The sequence below is a fragment of the Biomphalaria glabrata genome, chromosome 3 (assembly GCF_947242115.1).
Source record: "Biomphalaria glabrata chromosome 3, xgBioGlab47.1, whole genome shotgun sequence".
Lineage (NCBI taxonomy): Eukaryota > Metazoa > Mollusca > Gastropoda > Planorbidae > Biomphalaria > Biomphalaria glabrata.
The window spans coordinates 49,744,177-49,765,340 of record NC_074713.1 but is presented as its reverse complement, the minus strand read 5'-3'; the positions used below and the strand labels follow the sequence as shown (position 1 = coordinate 49,765,340).

Here is a 21,164-nt window from a genome sequence, read left to right as displayed (position 1 = left end):
GGTCATTGGTCTTATGGACATCTAACAGTATGTAGGTATCAATCATACGTTTTAATGTAGATCTAGAACTAGATTTTGATCTAGATCTAGTCCAAATCTAAAATCATAAACAATGTGAAGAGGAAAATGCCCCTCTTTGTGAAGTGCTAAACTCAAAATTTAGATGGTTCATTGTTCTACGCATTAGAGATCCGTTCGTAATCGACGATGGCCCACGACAATAAATGGAGTGTTCATGACAATGTTTGGAACTTTTTGGTAACAGATCCACAACTTCACCGTAAAGGATACACAATCTACAAAGTTACTTGTCAGGTTTGTGTAAAAATTTTTGATACTGATTAATGCTAGAGTAACTAGACCTAGTAGATCAAGTTGGGTGTTGATTTAGATTTTAGAATCTAGTTCTAGTGACTAGTCGTAGTCCAGTGTCACTGAACTCATTGTCTAGAGTATAGTCTAGATTAGTAGGTCTAGAATAGTTTAGATTAATTTGAAATGATACTTTTGATAGTCTTAATTTACTGTTATTCTGTGTTATTGTTAACAGTTACAACTTACTTACTTATAAGAAGTACACACTTAGTGAAACTAGACTAGTCTGTCTAGATCAGATCATCATGTCGTTGATCTGCCACCCTAAGACAAGTCCCAGCCAGTAGTAATATTTCAAAATTTATAGCTCAGTAATAGTCTGACCAATAAAAAAATGAGTAACAGTGAATTCATCATCCTTTTGTCTATGAGAATAGCTATTTTACAAACTCATAGTTAAAACTAAATCCGAGGTGAAAGGTTGGGTTGGTCTTGACATCACATAGAGGCCTTGGTCACTACTTGAAGTTAGTTAATCACTCGTCTTCTTTTTTCTCTGACCCATCTTGTAACTGACAATAGCTGCCTAACCAATTTTTTTTTTCTGGCCCTCCACATTCTCGCAACAAGATAATTTTTTATATTATTTTGTAGTCCGGCTTCATGTATCACTTAGTGATGTTTTTGATCAATAATTGTTGGTTTCGGTCACCAGGCGCCCTTAGTTATTGAGCTTTTAAACATAACTGAAGATGTTTGTCCCTCTGCTGATCTTTGAAACCTTATTTAGACATAGAGATTGACAAATTAATAACCGTTTGAAGCAATATTGTTTCAATAACAAAACAATCTGTAGTCTACTGTATTTTAGTCAAAAGAAAAATGAACCAACAAGCTTTTTAAAAAGATATATTATATATATATACATATTTTATGTATGTGCATTTATAGAAAGAAAACGAGACTAATATCAAAAATAATGAATGATGTTTAGTAAACATTTTTTTTTATTTGTGTACTCACTCAATGAACTCTTTATGTTGTGTCTGCTGTATTTAAATGTGAATAATGTTGTTGTTTTTATATGAGAAAAGAGTCCTTGGATGGCTGCCTTGTCGTGCGGTTTGTGCGCTGGACTGTCGTTCAGACTTTTCAATGGTCTCGTGTTCAAATCCTGCCCGCTCCCATTCCCTGTCGTCCTGCGGGAGGTTTGGACTAGGAAGTAAATTATCTTCAACTCTGAAGGAACATCCGAAACATGTAAAACATTTTACAAACATTTTAATCACAGCAAATTTCCATAAGGACCAATAAAGCAGACTTAAACTTAAAAAAGAATATTTATAATAAATAGTAAAGATAACATTTCTATGAGGATTATAGCAGAAAAAAAATTATGTAGACATTCATTTTATATATATATATATATATATATATATAATATACAACAGTTCTATAATATATACATTTAAGAGTGATTGCAGTGTATAGTGACCTCTAAATTCAATGTTTATGCCCAGGTCTCGGGCTGCATGCAATGCACATGAACCAGAATGTCCTTAATTGTTGTTTTGTCAAATGTCTGGCTGTTTGTGTGCATTTGGTATGTTCAATGCAGGTAGTTTTGGAGTTCTTGGAAGACATTTTAAAATTCGATCTAGATCTAATCTAATTCTAAAAAAAAAAAAAAGAATAGAAAAGAAAAAGAAATCATCAATGTAGACAGATCTCACCTTCCACCTATCACAGTCTGTTGGACCGTTGGGATCACCTCACAAGATTTGTCAAGATTGGTTGGGTTTCAGCATTATTCTCTTCCACATCTTGACAGTAGTTTTCTTTTCTGGCCTTTCCAGCATTCAGCAAAGGCAACTGTTGGCATGGGTTTGGAGTTTTTTTTCCATTTTTGTGTTTGGGACTCTTCATTTAGAAGGATTGACTATAAATTTGTGTTAGGATCTTGTTCTTTGAAAACAGTATTTTGTGATTTCATATATAATGTATATGGTTATCAGTTTTACTGTCTTTGCTTAACCCTGCTTCCCAAATCGGTGAAATGGTTTATATCAAGTTCTCCCAATGTAGTATGTTTTGAAATAATACATCACAATGTTTGGGGATATTTTGGTGTTTGAAGTGCACAAAATTACACGTTTTTGAACAAATAAAACTCATTGCTTTTTTTTTTTCAATCTCTATAATATTTTAAAAGAAAGTCCAACTAGTGTGTTTTGCTTTGAAGTAGAATAAAAAAGGGGAAGGGGGGGGGGGGTCATTTCTATTTTTTTTTTTTCATACATTAAATCTTATCATTTTTTTTTGGTATTGATGATGAATGTTTGGAATCAGGTTTGTTTTAAATTTTTTTTTTTTTTACTTACAGACTTTTCCTATCAAATCTCCTGAAACTTTGACAGAGGTTAGTTTATTCATTTTTCTATTTATATCTAAATGCAGAACACTACTGTACCTTACTCTAGAAATAAATGTTTTTAAAAAGCAAAAAAAAAAATATTTTGTTTACATTTTATTTATTTTTTTCTTGTACCGTTATTGTGATTTTTTAAAAATTTACTTTTTTAAAATGCTTTTCACTTTTATTTTTAAATATTTCATTAAAAAATAATCCATTGACTAGGTAAATTAATTAATATTAATTTAATAATCTTAATTCATTTAATATTAGAACCAAGGTAGCAAAGAATGGTTGTATTGCTACTTCTCTATTTGTTTAGTTTGTATGTTGGAAGAGATACAATGATTTCAAAACTTTGCACAAAGCTCTGCTTGCACTTCATAAAGCTCTGCATAGAAAAGATCAATTCCCAGACTTTGCAAAGCCAAAACTATTTGGTAAGTTGAGACAAACAAATTGGTATCACCACTTTTTTATTTTCTAAAATGATTTCTAAATCCCCTCTGAGTTGTCATGTAACGTCAACTTTTTAATATTGTAGTGTAACATCATTTTGTAACATTTTCTAACATCAGCTTGTAATATCATCTTGTAGTGTTTCGTGTGAAATAATCATTAAAAAGTCTGTTATTCTCATAGAAATGTTTTTTCTTTCTTATAATGTCTTTTAATCAGCTCTGGTCTGTAGGATGTACTTATAGTCTATTGTGACTATATTAAATCCCTTTTTTTTTCTGTAACTAAATGAAGCTTGGCAACTTTGTCACATTCCAAAAGGTGTGGCATTAAATTATTTTCCATGTTTGAACTGAGTTAATTTTTCCGCCATTTCGGAGTGCGCTACTTAGCTTCGATTTAACTTGTATAACTTTTTTATTTATTATTGGAAAATAATAAATTTGATATAGAATTAAAGAGAAATGCATGCCCTTTCTATTTCTTAAATTTTCTAGCTTACAAATCATGTTGTAATTTTTGGATTTTGAATATAAAAATTGAAAATGAAAAACTCACCAACTGACATTGAAAATATCTATCCAAGTGCATGTAATAAGAAATTTATTGTCCGAATTGAATCCAAAGAACTTTTTTTTCTCATTTTTATCCATTTTATTTACAAAACACCATAGAAGAAACAGCAATAGACACAAAAAAATAATAAGCATGGGATGTGGGAATATCTACAAAGTTTAGATGGCCCTGGTTGAGGCTCCATGTTAGAAAAACGCAAACAGAAAAAAAATGTAGTCTCTTTCAAAACTTCGTACAAAATAAAAACATGTTGAATGAAGGAAATTCCGGATGTTTAGCAAAGGGAAACTATTCTAGATAAAAAATTGAGCAATAAAAGACATGAACCGGAGAAATAGAAACAAAAAAATTAATTTTAAATCACCGATGATTTCAGCGTTGATCCGACCTTTTTGGCGAGTAAAACCAATGTCCAGTGCCTTGTTTCGGCGTTAAAGCGTTTTAAACTATTTTGGTGTTATTTTTAGCGACCTCGTAAGGGGAAAAGACGCTATTAGGTTTGTGGAAATTGTCCATCTGTCACACTCAGATCTCAAAAACTAGAACGACAATGAAAAATATTTTTTCACCATGCAATGCTGCTTGAAAAGTTAAGGTGCAACGGCAACTTTTGGTTTTCTAAAAGCAAACCGTTTAGCTTATAAAATTAATTATGCAAGCTATTTTTTCATAAAACTACACAAATTCTAAAACAATTACATAAATGTAAGGGAGGTAATGTTATAATATGTTAACAAAGAAAGTCAATTTTTTGTGTATTTTCAGTATCACTTAGTCAAATATATTTATAAAATGTACTAGAAATGTTCACAACAAATATACATATTAGTTAAAGGTGTTTTTTTCTGGTCATCTGTCTGCTAAAATTAAAAGAAAACATTTAGGTTTGTTTATAAAGGCTAAGAATGCACTTTGTATGTAAATATTACGCACATTTTTTAAAATGGACTTTTTATGCAGCGACATCCGTGCAGTATGTGACAAGCAGTGGCAATACATAGTAATAATCAGTTCCCTCAAAATTTTTTAAATAATCAGTTTTATTTATTTTTTGTTTAGTGCCCCCATCAGAATAAAAGATTTTTGTGAGTTTTGTCTGTTGGTCTGTCTGTCCGTCATGTTTAGATTAAAAAAAAACAACACTAAAGGCTATTGAAAATCTGATTTAACCCCTTTATTAATGTTCCTTCAGAAATATTGCAATAGTATTAAGTATCCAGCGGGAGATTTGGATAAGGAAGTAAATTATCTTTAACTTTGAAGGAACATCCAAAACATGTAAACTATTTAACAAAAAATAATAATTTTTACAACACCAAATGAATCTTTGAAACATTATTACTTTTGACAATCAAAACAAAATCACGTCTTGAATATTCCTTGCAAATAGGCGGATCCGACTCCCACAGTTTGTGTGACAACAAAAACTCTCTTTGTAATCTTGTTTACTTGAATGTCTTTTGAATAGTTTTCGAAACTGTTTCTTAGTTTGTCTCAATAAATTTTGATTTAGTTTACTAGATATAGCTGTACTTGTTGAATTTGTCGAATTCGATCTATATAAGGATCTTGTTTCTGTCCTCTTGTCTTTAAAAATCCAGCTTAACATCTTGTTAAAGTTTTGTAAACAAATGTTTAATAGTGATGTAGATCAATGGTGAATTGTTTTGTCAAAATGTTTGAATCTTAGATTGATAAACTCTTTTATAACCTAAAATAAAAAGAAATCTGCAAATCAAAACTTTAATTTTTTTAAAGGATAAATCTAAAAGTTTAAGCATTGTTCTATTTTGCCCATTATATCTGCCTCATACCTGCTTATTCAGCTTTAAAAAAAATTAAAACCTGATCCTGTGAAAAAGAAATCAATGTGCTATTGACAGATACAGCTGTTTTAAGCCTACCTTGTATATGTAGCAGCTGCTAGAAGTCACACACTTACACTGTCTGCCAGTGGTAAACGTGTTAGTAAGTCAATATGTTGTTACATTGTTATAGTTTTGTGTTTGTACATGTTTCTATCCATTATACCGTCAACTGTCTCTTTTGAATGTCCTCAGGACGTTTTGATAACAATGTGATAGAAGAAAGGAGATTGAGTGCTGTAGAACTTCTACACTTTGTGGCTACACAACCCCATCTCTACAAGTCTTTGGTTTTCAAGCAGTTTCTAGAGGTTTGTGTACAAGTGATTTGTGGACTGATGTATTGTCACATAGTTTTAATTATGATTAGATGCTGATAGCTTCATTTAGTTTAAATAGACTGGTTTACTTTTCACACAGTCTTCAAGAATGTTATCCACTGCCTCAGTCTCAAGAATTTAATTCTCATCCTACTCATGGCCAAGCCTTTGGGTTTTGATGATTAGGACTCTAAACTGTCCCTAATAAACTGGCTACTTGACTTCTTGTGTCTCTTCCTACATAGTGCTTTGTATAGCAAAACTAAAAACTCATCTAGCCTCTTTACTTTATACTTATAGGAATTCAAGAATAGAATAAGTTTTCACAAGATTTCAACAAAGTTGTTACAAATTATGTTAGATTAGGAGGTTGCATAAGGATGTAGGTTAAAAAAAAAAAAACAGGGCTGAAATATAAATAAAAACTTAGTTTTAGAACATTGTGTATGTGTGTAAGAATAGAACCATTTTAGTTTTAGAATTCAACACAATTTAATTTCTGTGTTCTTAGGCTAGGATATTTGAAATGTGACCTTTCACAGCAATCTTGTTTATATATCTATATCGTGGAAATCGGGGGGGGGGGGGGGGGGGGTATCTTTTAAATAATTAATATTGACTTTTTAAAATTTTTTTCACAATTGTTTTTGTAACTTTTTTTTAGTGCAATGCAAAGAAAAAAAACGATATCTCAGGGTCTTAATGGTTTAAATTATATAGTAAAGTATTTCATATATGGAAATGTCCATTAATGTTTATTTATTTGACTATGTTTCCAATCTCTACTTATGTTACCAACCTCTTCTGAATAAGTACACTTTTGTCTGACTCTAGGATGGTAAAAGTAAATCAGATCCGCTGAAGAAAGGTTCTATCATGACCCCATTGCCTTCCAACCTGGACATTATCCATAGTGGGCACAAGTCTGATGGCAATCCACCCCCTGATATAGTTCCAGTTGTGACTTCCAAAGAGGACAAGGCTACAGCTGCTCTGGTGAAAGGCCACTCATTGGACATTGGTCCCCCAGCTGTGCAGACAGAGCCTAAAATCTCACCTAACAACTCTACCAGGTTATCACCCACCTCATCTTTCTGACAAGTCATATTTATATTTGACAACAACTTTTATCATTTTGATACTTATATAATTTTTACAATAAAAGAATTTTTAAAACTCATATTTCCAACCACTTTACTATCGATATGTTTGGCAAGGCCTACTATAATTTGATGTGACCTGCTTTGTTATATATCTCATTTGACATGACCTGCTTTGTTATATTTCTCTTGACTAGGCCTGCATTTTTAGAAGGAACATGGAACTTCCCCCAGGTGGCTGATAACATAAGCCTGGACTCCTCCACTGGGGACGAAACTCTGGACACAGATGAAGACTCTATACTGGCCAGCTCTTTACCAGACACAGACCTGGCCTTTTTTGATCCAGTGGGCCATGAGTCTTCCTTGACCAGCCCAGATGAGGTGGATGCCTTGAGTCAGAGTAACAGCTGGTTGTTGGCTAGTCTCAATATGTGTGCCCAATTGAGTGACTTTGAGCAGAACAGTGAAGGTAAACAGAAGACTGGAATAATATTGTCACTGTGATTGAATATTGTCACTGTGATTGGATATTGTCACTGTGATTGAATATTGTCACTGTGATTGAATATTGTCACTGTGATTGAATATTGTTACTGTGATTGAATATTAGTTTAAGTGTTATGTTTTACAATGACGTTTTTGGATATTGTTAGTTCTTATATATGCAACATCACAAAGTAATGGTTCTTCTCATGTTCATTATGTTCACTATATCACCATGGTCTGTCTCACCATGCTAAGGTTACAGCATGTTAAGTGTGCTCCAAACTTCATCCCATTAGTTCTCTGTAGAGATAAAGCATCTGTCAGAAGTTTCACAGTTACCTAGTACATTAAAAATCATAGTTTTCCTTAGGAGCTCATGGTCTTAGAATTAGCAGCCAAGTGTTGTATCTTTTATCACTTTGCCACTTCATAATACTGTACTACTAAAGACATTTTTAAATACATACACATTCTATAGCTATAAATTGGCAGTAACCATTTTCTATAGTATTTAATTTTCAATCTTCCCATGGCCACATTTTTATATTATTTTTATTTCAATTTTATTTACTTTCTGAGATTTTTTAAGGTAGATACCTCCATTTTCATTAGACTCTTGATATTGTCAGTGTATATTCAAGTCATAGAACTGCTTTTTATTTTTTTAAGCTTTCTGGTGATATCTTTCTTAATTCATTATTCTTGTGATTTTCAGAAGGCGTTATACTAGAATATTCTATGCCTTTTTTTTTTTTCCTTTAGTATTCAATATTTAATTTTGGCGTTATTCTCTTATTTTATGGGACACAGTTGATGTGAAAGAGGAATGTGGCACAGTTGATAGGGCAGATACAATGGTCAGCACAGACTCAACCCTGACCAATCATTCCATTCCATCATCTTCAACATTAGAAAAGCTTTCCGATCTAAGTGACATTGACAGCAGTAGAAAGAGTAGCTTGACCACTGGGGGCAGAACTGACCTGGACCAGTTTGACCCCATCCGCAGGGACTCACAGAGCTCGGATGTTTCTAAAGTGGAGTGTGGTAAGGGTGACCTAGATTTGTCTGTAGAGTGGCAAACACGATCTCCAAGTATTGTTGCCGTAGGATCACAAAAGTAAGTTGACAGAAAACTTAAATCACAAACTAAAACACTGTATGCATCCAGTTGATCTAAACTGTCTCAAAATGGGTACCTCATTGTTAAGACCTTCAGTGGTTCTCAAACAATGTTAAGACCTTCAGACTTTTTCTATAGATCAGTGGTTCTCAAACTTATACCAATGGTATTTCCTTCTCCCCTCCTTCTCTTTCCAAACCAGCTCGGCATCTGGGGGAGTACTGTCACCTCCTGATATGGAGGCATCTGGGGGAGTACTGTAACCTCCTGGTATGGAGTCCCAATGGGTTTTTAAGAATGTACAGATGGAAAAAAAATTGAAAGACTTACAAGCTTAATTATAACACAATTTTTTTGTTTTTGAATATATTTTGTACAACATTTTGGCTCAATATTCCATTGTCCTGGTACTTTTGATATCACATCATTAAATTATGATTCAGTATTTTTAGAGAAGTCTTGAGTAACTTGAACATTTACTGAATAGATATATCTAGTTCTAACATCAAACTTAAGACTTTCATTCTAACAATGAATAAATAAAGGTTCTGTGCAATGATATTGAAAATCTTCTCTGATATTTTATTAGTACCCGTATAATAATCGTTTACTCTAGGAACAACTTCCTAACATTGAAAAGAAACATCCATGCTCTCTCATACCTTTCTATTTTCTGTTCTCATCTTCCAAACTATCATCTGTTCTAAGTTAAATTTTAAAAGTTTGATTTTTTCATAAAAAGTTTTCACTTGCACATTATGATACAATATATATATATATATACATATTTGTTACCTTGTATGATTACTCCCCTTTTAGTTTGTTAGCTTTTAAAGGAAAACTTGACTACTTCACTGATGTATTATGTTGGGTTATCCCTAGGCCAGCCAATGAAGAGAACAAAGTACAAGATGACCCTCCCAGGTCACATTCCACCAAGTCCTCCAGGTCCCACAGCGTGAACTCAGACAAGTCAGTGGAGTCTGAGAGAGGTTCCAGCAACAAGTCCACTCCCAGCCACACCTCTAGGAGTTTATTAAAAAGACTTGTCACTGGGAGCCCTAAAAAACCCAGATCAATGAGTGACCAAAGTGTGACTACAATGGACTTAGGAGGTATATGGTACATTTGTATAAACTTAATAGGTGATTGATGATCAATAAAGCTTAATATAATTTATTGTAACAACTTATTTGAAATTGTAATGATGGTTGACTAGAAAACAAAAATGTTTTCTTTCCAGACAGAATCATGTTCAAAATGTGGTTTTATTTTATTATATCATGATTATTGATTTTTTTTCTCAACAAATGAAATTAAAATGGCATTGTTCTAAGTGAATCTTTCAACGCAAATATTCACTTTGCCAATTTCTACATTGTGAAGCATTGTCACCCTTCTCATTTTTATAATTAAAATAAGTTTATGATTTTTTTTTTTGTTAAATATGCTCTTATGGTCATTATTTATAAAGCAATGTTAATATAACAAATCATAAATGTTTTTTGTATTCTCCAGGGAAAGAAGATTACATCTATTTAGCTGCCAGTCAGATCAGCATGGCCCAGAATAGTGAAGCTAATGGGGAGTTTGAAGTGGCCTTTGCCTACTATAAAAGTGGTGTTGGTATCTTACTTCAAGGTGTTCAGGGTCAGTCTCTTTCCCAGTCTTATATGGTTCTAATATAGTAGTACTTATAAATAGGTCACATTTTTTATTACTGTAAAGTAAAAAGTTCCCCTTTCAGACCTTGTGGTATATAGGGCAGATGATGTAAAGGTCATCTGTTTCTGTGGCCTACAGTTAACGAAGGGTGTCATGTGGCCAGCACAACGACCAACCGCCTTCACTTTTCCTCAACTAATGTCAGGTACCCATTAGAGCTGGGTGGACTCAAAGGTGGCCAAAGATCCCGAAATTAGAAATCCCAATCTTCACCAGGATTCGAACCCGGGACCTCCAGTTCAGAAGCCAAGTGCTTTACCGCTCATCCACTGCGCATCCTTTGATTACTGTAATCCCTACTAAATGGATAAACTTTTTAAAGAGTTTCTTCCTCGTTCTCATTATTATCTTGTAGCGTTCAGATGAACTGCACAGTGGTTTTCAAATCAGCGAGCTCTGCATATAGTTCTCTTTCTACAGGGCCTGTGTCTTTTTCTGGCATATTGGTAAAGAAAGCAGTTTTGAAGGACATGGTCAGCATTCTCTGGTGACACTCCACATGAGCAGATTTCACTGGTTCCAATTTTGAGCTTCTGGAACATATGTTGTCTCGATCTGTTGTGTCCGGTTCTGAAGCGAAAGATTAGACGTTGATCTAGCTTATTGTAAGCGTCATCTTTTTTGTGATTCATATGAGAGCTTGTCCATTTCACATTTATTCTATTAGTTTCTTCATTTCTTCTGGATAGAGTTAAAAGAGTTCAAAAAGAAAATAGGAAATTGAAAAATAGAAGAAAGAAAAAAAAAGAATCTGAATTTTTGTCTTGGAAAAAGGTAAAAAAGGTCAAAGTGTAAGAATGATTCAAGGCAGTCCTAAACATTGATGCTTAAAAGATATAGAGACAGACAAATGGCTAATTGGAATCCTGGCTTGGAATAATTTTAAAAAATGGAAGAGATTTCATTGGAAAGAGCTGGTACAACTGATGAACTCCAGTGAGGTTCACTAACATTTGGCAAAGTGTTTTAAGAAACAATGAAATAAAAAGGTTTAAAATGTAAATAAAATATTTAAAAATTCTAGAATAGTTCATTTTTTACTTTTTCTAAATGTTCTCAGCATGGTGTTACTGTTAAACTTTTGTATTTCGACTAGGTGACACTAACAAAGCTCGCAGAGATGCTGTAAGAAGAAAGACGGCCCAGTATTTAATGAAAGCTGAAGATTTGTTCAGCAAGCACCTGGCCACTGAAAATGTGGATGAAAGAAGATGGGGTGTAAGTTTGGCAATTATTGGCCTAGTGAACGTTCCTAAAATATCTTTGGTGCTGAATGTATTAGATGCCAAGTAAGTGATTGAAAACTTATCTTGTTTCTAGGCTGACAGTTTCCTTTCTCCCTCCCTGGATCTGGATCCTTCTTTTGCATTTATTAGAGGATCAGTGCGTGAACTACAAAACTATCAAGTACTAGGTACTATTGACAAAGTCATCCTAGTGAGAGATAAATGTACAGATGAAACATTTGTATTTAAGGTAAAACTTTAATTCTGTTTTGCTATGTATTCATGTCTATGTAAAAACATTTTGTAATGAATATCTTTGTTCTGGTTTGATACATGCTAATGGGAAATATTTGAGCTGTACCTTGACTGCGTGGGACACCACATCATGAAACGCTTGCAGCTTTTTATGAATTTAACTACAAACTTTAATAATCACACTTGTTTTGTATTTTTAAATAAATAAAAAATATTTTTTTTACAAATTATTTTATTGTAATTCTTAGTGCAACTTCTCTAAATGTAAATATTTGTCTTCAACAATGTACTATATATTATTATTTTAGTGTAATTCTTAGTGCAACTTCTCTAAATGTAAATATTTATCCTCAACAATGTACTATATATTTTCAGTTCTCATTTCGCAATCTTGAGTTATAATTCTATGATGACAAAAGTATTTTATTGTTTTCTCTTCTTAAAGTCAATACCAAAGACAAATACTGAAGGCCCAAGAACTCCCAGCATCTTGCCTACCAGTTGTCCACACATGGTCAGTCTTCACAAGTTCTATGAGACTGACGACTCCATCTTCCTCCTGCTCCAGTATGCTAGTGGAGGCAAGCTGTGGGCATACATTGGGGACTATCTGAACTGTGACAAGGGCAATCAGGGCACTGTTGACCTTCAACTTCATATCATTAAGCCAGAGGTCACAAACGTTTACTCTGGCACAAAAGTGGAGGCCAACGTAGCAGGGCAAGTCGGGACACATCACAAGGACACAGGTCCAGAGGCTACAATGTATTTGAAATCATCAACAGATGTAACCTCACCTGATGATCTTGAGGTCATACGATTTTCCACGTTGACTAGAAAGGTCAGCCTAACAAATGTAGAGCAAAACAGCGATAGTTTTTCTTGTCATGAACAGGAAGTGGACAGTTTTCTGAGTGAAGTTCCTTCAGAGTTAACCGAGGACATTTCTGCTCAGAAGAAACAGCTTCCATTGAACAGAAGGTTCTCAAGTCTGTCTGACGATTGTGCCCCAATCAGTGAGACAGACAGTAGTGTCATATCCCCCACGACAATGCTAGAGGAAGACCACTTTCAGAGCTACTTGCAGGAGTATCGCTCCAACGTTGAAGGCTTCTCCATTACCAGCTTCGACAGTGAGGATACTCAGAGACACAGCCTGTCCTTCAGGGACAAAATTGACTCTATACCAGAAGACTCTGTCTCTGTCCCTCTGAAACTCACGCCTCGACAGATCAGTGCCGATGAGGTGTTCCAGTTGACACGCAAAGAATCAGAGAATGTCGCTTGTGATAGCAAAGTCAGACACTTAAGTACTGATGGTATCTTCCCATCTGTACTCCCACCATCAGCATTCAACTCGTCAGATATTATTAGAAATTCAAAAGAACTTCTTCAGAAAGTTGACAGAGTTTTGTCTGAGTCTGACGATGGCAGTCACAATTCTGGCACAGTCAATGCTGATACTGCCCTAAGTCGAGAGTCTACAGTGGATAATGCAGCGGAGACTGGCGCCATCCTTGTTGTAGAGCAGCAAGACTCCAGTTTCTCTGAGTCCACAGAAGAGCCAAGCATCTATGATGTAAACCGGTCTTCTGAGGATGACGTCAGTGACCATAATTCAAACTCGACCAGTGAAAACTTGGCAAATGGCAAGCCTGTAGAGGAAAGTGTTCAGGATTTATCCGCTATAGACAAATCTTTGCATTGTGATGAGCTGAATGGTGATGTAGTCAAAGAGATTTTGGAAACTGATACTAATTCCAACAGTGTTTTCATTGTAACTGACAGTGAATTTAACGGTCAAGCTAATGTCGGACGTCCTGGCCCGTTGATCCGGCAGACTAGCACGCCCCATAAATTAATTCTCAGTCGAATGAATTCAAAAGATATCACAAGGTCGGCATCATTTGAGTGTGACCTTAAGTCTCCCACGCGAAACAGAGCCAGGACAGTGACGGACATGTTTGAGAGATTAGACAATACAAACACTGAAGGTGTGCACATCCCGGAGACGAGCGTCAAAAAGTGGATGGCTCAGTTGGTTACTGCAGTGTCCAGGCTTCATTCATTAGGAATTATTTGTAGGTAAGTGAATTATTTTGTTAATCACACTATCAATGGGTATATTGACATTAGATAAAAAATTGAGAAGATAATATCTTTACATTTAGAGTCAGTGAACACACACACACAAATAATTTTGACAACTTATCACTACAATAAAAAGAATTGTAAAAAAAAAAAATGTTATTTCCTATTTATGTACACATTTATGTTCTGTTTCACCATGTCAGAGATTTGAAACCAAGCAATGTTCTCCTAGGAGAAGGTGGACAAGTGTACCTGTCCTACTTTTGTCATTTGGGTCAAGGTGAATGTGACCTAGACTGGGAGGCTGTACACAGTCTCTATGCTGCCCCTGGTAAATAGCCTGATAGGTTTGGTTTCAGTGATGTGACTGAATTGACCATAAGTTAGTTGTATTCTATGCATGTCATTGAATAATAACACTCTGAATGTTTCCATGCCTATAGAAGTAAGATCCATTACCGGCTATGACAAGTCATGTGACTGGTGGAGCATTGGAGCACTTCTGTATGAGTTGTTGGTAGGCAGGGTAAGTAACTTACTTCTGCATCATAGTACTGGGAATTGAGTTTTGGGGGTTTTATCTGTTTTTTTGGGTTCTTTCAACTGATCTCAGAAACAAAAATACGAAATTCTGTAAGACCAAAGATTTACTGTCCTTTGCTGCAATAGGGCTAAATGCTGTCATACTAATATTGACATGGCTTTATTCACTTTGCTACTCAAATTAAGTCAGTACTGTCATCCCAGTCAGACTGTTTTTCTCAGTAGCAGAAAGATCCAGTCGTATTTCTGACAAGCAATATAATTTTTTATTTTATCCATTCCTACTTTATGTTCAAATAGAGTAGTAAATTTGAGTCTTACTTTTGCCATTTATATGTAAAAGGGATATTATTTGAGTGTCAGTAACAAAAAAAAATACTATCTTATTGAATGTTCCCCTCTGTCCCATAGATAATAAAAAACAAGGTTACAAAAGACAGTTTGTGTGGAAACACAAACTCAAAATCGGCCCCCGAAGAGGTCCACCCAGACAGGCTTCAATATTTTCAGAAAGAACATCCAAATGAAATTATATCAAAGACAAATGAGAGATAAGAATGGAGAAAGAAGGTTAACAGATCTTGTGTAGTGCCCCAACGGTCCCGCAGATCAAAGGATAGGTGTAAATGAATGTAAAGTTAGATGTGAACCTGGCCTAACTAGTTCCCCTTTTAGACCTTGTGGTCTATAGGGCAGATGATGTAAAGTTCATCTGTTTTTGTGGCCTACGGTTAGCGAGGGTGTCATGTAGCCAGCACAACGACCAACCGCCTCTACTTTTCCCCAACTAATGTCAGGTACCCATTAGAGCTGAGTGGACTCAGAGGCGCCCAAAGATTCCAAAGTTGAAAATCCCAGTTCTCACCAGGATTCGAACCCGGGACCCCCGGTTCGGAAGCCAAGCGCTTTACCGCTCAGCCACCGCGCTCCCCCTGGCCTAACTGATGTCTTATAATTGATCTGATTGTTTTGAAAAGGTTCAATCTCTTATTCGAATCCTCAAAAAAAAATATAAAAAAATTCTGCAATAAAAAAAATGTACAGAAAAATGAAACTTATAACATCACTATTCATTTTAAATTAGGTCTAACTTATAATGCATACTAATTAGCTTTTTCTCTTTAAAAAACTGCTTGCATAACTGATTTTAAAAATTTGATTTTTTGCTTTCAGAAAAAAAAGTAGCCATTGCATCAGAACTTTGAATGGTCTAAAATATTGTGATGTCAGATTTTCAATATCTTTTCTAGTTTATGAGATCTAAACGGGACAGACGGTCAGACGGACAGACATTTCGCACAAAACTAATAGCGTCTTTTCCCCTTTCGGGGGCCGCTAAAAATTGTTACTAACGTATAAAATGTTATTTATAACATTCTAATATCACTGTGTTTTCACACAGCACGAGTTTATGCGCAAAATTTCAGACAAACAAAATAAAATGATTCAAATTTTACATTTTTGATTTTATTTTTTTTAGTAGGAGGAAAACATGAGTTATTAGTAGAAATTGAAAAAAAAAAATAAATAAAGCTAGAATGGAAATCAATCGAACAATAAGAAATGTGTTCATCTCTTTCTACAATATTGACCTGAACTAATTTGTTCACTTCTAAAACAAAAGTGACAAATTGAAATAGTTTTCAGTTGTATTATAATTTCTGAACTCTTATTTCTTGACCATACTTCTATATTCCAGACCTTATCTGAGTGTCACCCTGGAGGCATCAACTCCCATACATACCTTTATGTTCCAAGTTTTGTGTCAACGGAAGCTAAAGGCCTGCTGGAAGGGGTAAGTGAACTATTTCTCTCACTGGTTGTAAACAGTGGGGTTGTTAATGGCAGTGTTTCTTTCACATAGTAGTTTAGATTCTATCATGTACTTTAGGACAATATCCATTAAGCTGCCTTTGAATCTGATCAATCATTTTTTGTTGTTGTTTGTTTTCTAATTGTATGTACCTAGTTGGTTATTGTTTTATTCAATATAGTTTGTTGTTTTTTTTCTAAGCTGCTGAAGCATAACCCCCATGAAAGACTGGGATCTGGTCTTGCTGGTTCTGAGGAAATCAAAGCTCATCCATTTTTTACTGGTGTTGACTGGCACGCATTGGAATATTCCTAATTGTAAATTGACATTGTTAAGAATGCTAGATATGTGTGCTACTGAGTCAGGCTTGTGTTATTAATTTTTTTAATTCAGGATGTTTGTTTGGTTGGGCAAAGTTGAATGAATTTGTACATGTAACAAGGCTCTTGTTAATGCTAGTGTGAACAACTGAACAACAGTATGAATATATATTAACAAATAACTTAGATCAAAGACAACAGAATATTGAAACATTCAATTCAATCTCTATCCATAAAAAAGGGAATGATACAATTGTTTAAGTATGTGCTATCAGGTTGTCAAACCTTTTTGGAATATAAAGACATAAAAAATGTTTTATCTTTGCTGAATACATACATGAATATATTTATTTTAAGTATATTTATTTACAATGTCAATGTAATTTGTCCTGTAAAATGTGACATGTATAATAGCAATGGAATTTGTAAAGTGCTGAATGATTTTGTCTTTTATGCAGTGATAGTAAACATGACAACCATTGGGCTCTAAGATGACATTCTTGCCATGGTATTGAATGAAAAATAAGTAAAACTGTGTTTATCTATGTCTTATCTTATCTTATATAATACAGACGTTACTTCAAAAAAGAAGATGATTACGTCCTACGCATCATGCATATTAACCAATGACTTAAATTCTGCCAAGTCACTGGTTTTCCTGGCTAGCTCAGGCAACCCATTCCATTCTCTAATAGCACTAGGGAAGAAGAAGTATTTGTACAAATTTGTCCTAGCATATGGGACGAGGAGTGTGAATTACTCAATACAACCAAGATGGCAGAACACGTCAGATGCTTCCATTCAGATCAAATACCGTACCCAAAATATTTGTACAGAACTATTTTGAAATGTAGATCAAAGGAATACTGTCCTGTAGTATTAATATTGTTTTCAACTTTAGCAAGCAGCTCCAGGAAAGAAAATGTAGATGTGATGCGATGACAAAACACAACAGTCTTGCATTCAGCTCAACAACAACAGTTCTCTGCAGGTTGAACAGTTCTTGTCACAGGTCTCAAAGGCTGTGCTGCTGATGCATACATGTTTTCCTTTCCTACAGTACAACTTCCCAAAATACTGTGACAGTCACTTCCTGAACTCCTTTAGTGCAATTTTTTTTTTTTTATAGTCAATGACCTCGTTTCAAAACAGTTACCAGGTACTGTATCTTACCAGTCTCTTACCTGCTGATATTTGGATATCCACTATTTGCCACAGCGGCACAATTTAGGCCATGTCATGCCCCTAAGCCTAATCCCTCAAGGATTACTTCCCCTATCTATTGAATATAGGTCAAGTGTTAAGAGTTACACAGAGTACAAAAAAGCCATTGTCTCTTACTGTCTCTCCCTTAGGGCAGAACTTCTGTGTCTCTGTTTTGCAACATTATTTTCAGGGTCAATTGTGCATAGTGCATTGGTTTGCAGTACAGGGTGGTCAAAATATCATTGTTGTTAAGGCATTTGTCTCTGGGAAATTACACTTAAATGACAATTAAAAATAAAAAAATTAGAATGACATGATGCAGAGACTGTTGTCTCATAGAATGCTGCTGTTGATTCATTCATTTAGTGGCTAGATAAAATAAACAGTTGACTATACACTTCACTAGTATTATATCCGTCACCCCAATCTTCTTGAAAAATATCATTCCATTGATTTGTGAAAGTAAAATGTATTGTCTGTTTTTATCTTATGAAATGGTTGTCAATATTTGTATCTATTATTCTCCTATCGTAGATGTGGTAACTATTATTGACTTGAATCTTTTTTTTCTTTTATCTGCATGAGGTTTGAATAAATCTCTTATATCTTTTTATGTGTACTAAAATTATTTCAAAAATTGATAATTCTTTAGTCTTTCATTTTGTTCATTGATAGGTTTTATTTTTTTTTTTTAAGTTTTTTTTTTTTTTATTTTATATTTATTTATTTTTATTGTTAATAAAAGAAAATGATTTTTAAAGTTAACATTTTGACTTAGCGGTACATTGAAGGTTGTCTGGTACAACTTGATGTTTGACCCTGAGTGTAACTTATTTCCTCAATGCTAGTCAAGACATTGTGTAATACTCTCCTTCAATTCAAACAAGAACATGAAGAGGCAGCTCATGGGATAATGGATTCAGGATTGCTAACATAGAATTGTGTTGAGAAACTAGTAACAATGTTTCCAGTCACTGGAATGTTTTGATGTCAATTCATTTGTACATGGGACGTTCTTGAAGTATGATCATTTCAACTGAATTCATCTAGATTGAAATTTGCTTGGAACATGGCTGTGATGTATATGCATGATTAGAACATCAAAGCAGTGTCTTCAGCTTTTCATATTTAATAGTAAGAACTATGCACCTTTTAGTCAATGCTAGACTTTTCTTGTACAGTAATAGACACAATAAACTGAAAGCAGTTCTAAATTTTACATCTGTAAGCCTCCGTGCACTAAGGCTTCGTACTGGGATTAGTCCCTGACAGCACGGTCCAGGTATCTGGCAGTGTACTGTGAGGTTGGCTTGTCTCTGTGCAGAGCAAGATCCCCACATCCATCAGTTCTATCTGTTCCAAGACTAGTCACATCTTCAATTGTGTTTCTGAGCACCCTGCAATCATAGAGGATGTGTTCTACTGTCTCGTCTTCCGTGTGACAGCGTAAACATCTGGGATCATGATTCTCTTGTATCCTAGCGCAGTAGGCTCCTATCGGACAGTGTCCAAGGCTAAAATCGTGCCAAAATTGCCAGATCCTTTCTGTCTAGCTATTTGTGCTACAAGGATCTAATGTAGATCTTTTTCTAAGTTCTGTTATCATTTTTCAAAGTACCTAAAAGTTTTTCTTAATCTTAAATGTTTTGATACATTTTGTAGCAGCCAATCTTAGCCAGGTTTGAGTTCATAGGAAATCTTCAATCATGAAGAAGGAGTTAGCGGAGCATAAGCTAAGTTTAGCTAAGTTTTTTTGTGTTCTTGCTTTATTGATGATTTTTTAAACTTAACATTATAAAACAATTTTTGCTTACTTCCTGTGGTTAAAAGTTGTATGTATATCCAGCGCTCATAATTATATGCGCATTGTCTTTTTAATTCCAAAATGAAATGAAGAGTGCCGTACTGGACATGGCATTGCTAACTCAGTGGTTTACATAAATGCAAATAAAATAGGCTGATTTTCTTGCTTTAGTAACTGACACACTGTTCCTCAAGCTGTATTTTTTGTTTGTGTATAATATGTATAATTATTGTGATATCTTGACAGGTTACCATGGTATATTTTGATTTGAGACCCACTGGTCCGATGTTTATGAAGTAATTGTTTTGTGTTGTTTCTGTTTTTGCAGTTGATCAAAAGATGTGGATTCCATTTTCTCTAAGTCATAAGTGTGACAGTATGATGTTTATTGTCATGTTTTTTTTTATTTCCTATAGGACTGGTGTGTTTTTTTTAAGCTCACTATGTACAGTTGTATAAAAACAAAGCTTTTCATTCATCACACTGTTTCATTTTGTTAAGTGGTCCAAAACCGTAAACCATATTCTCTTTGAATGCCCCTTCCTAATCCACCTTAGGCAGACCCTACTTTCACTACAGCCCAACATAACCAACACCCTGTATGGCAGTGCTGAACAACTGAAGAAAACTGCACACTTTTTTTCCTTGGCACAGTCTGCAAAAGAGCTCACAGCTCAGCAGCAATAAAGCTGGCTAGAAGAAGAAGAAGTGGTCCAATGTTTCCAGCACTTGTTTTGTCTCAGTAAAGTAACAGTGTTGGCATACCATGCACTCATTCAAACTTGGTGTAAGATGAGAGTTATGGTACCTGACAGGATTTCATTCATTTGTGATGGTGTGTCTGCATTCAACACAATAATAAAAATTTATGTCAAAATGTATATTTATTTAATACATCTATCCTCCACTGAATAAATCTTATTACTGAACAATATTTTTTTGAACATTTACACGAGTCAATGAATTTGTTTTACCAAATTATGAATACTTCATTAACGGGAATAAATGATGCAATTTTTATTTGGACAGCTTTGTATTGTTCATATCTTGTTCCATTTCTCCCTGCTTCTTTAGTCACGTTTAACTTTGTAAAATTTTGAGTCAAGTAAAAGTCAGGTAAATGTGGTGAAATTTTGTACTGGTATGTTAAGTTATGTGATCTTCAGTTGAATTCAAGTGTTGCTATTATATGTGTCAGTGTGTACATACAAAATGTATTGACATAAATTAGAATGGACTGTGTACTTAATTTTGTTTTATGTTTTTAATACACATAACTTGGTTTAATCAACTACTTGGTGTTTGTTTCTTGGCTTCTTGTCTTGAAGGATAATCATCACCCATGTTATAATGTCTTACAGTGTGTCCCCATAGTGCCGAAGATCTCTATTTGTCTGCCCAAATTATAGGCTAGTCACTAGACTTGCGGCATGACAAGTACATCACATTTTTCAAGTTCTATGAAAAGTTAACTTCAAAATGAGTGACACAAATCAGTACTCCTAGTCCTATTGTCTTCAA

The 21,164-nt window shown here is 34.5% G+C and overlaps 1 protein-coding gene across 1 annotated transcript; it reads left to right on the top strand.

Annotated features, from left to right (window-relative positions):
- Nucleotides 1-16: 16 nt before the first annotated feature.
- LOC106055432 (ribosomal protein S6 kinase delta-1-like) lies at nt 17-20,932 on the top strand. The gene is made up of 16 exons (XM_013211687.2): nt 17-315; nt 2,699-2,734; nt 3,051-3,168; nt 5,824-5,939; nt 6,783-7,021; nt 7,246-7,520; nt 8,348-8,657; nt 9,543-9,775; nt 10,179-10,310; nt 11,482-11,603; nt 11,706-11,861; nt 12,312-13,951; nt 14,161-14,288; nt 14,401-14,483; nt 16,200-16,295; nt 16,515-20,932. Exons 1-16 carry the CDS (start codon nt 208-210, stop codon nt 16,626-16,628), a joined length of 3,906 nt encoding a protein of 1,301 aa, XP_013067141.2. The 5' UTR covers nt 17-207; the 3' UTR covers nt 16,629-20,932.
- Nucleotides 20,933-21,164: the final 232 nt, after the last annotated feature.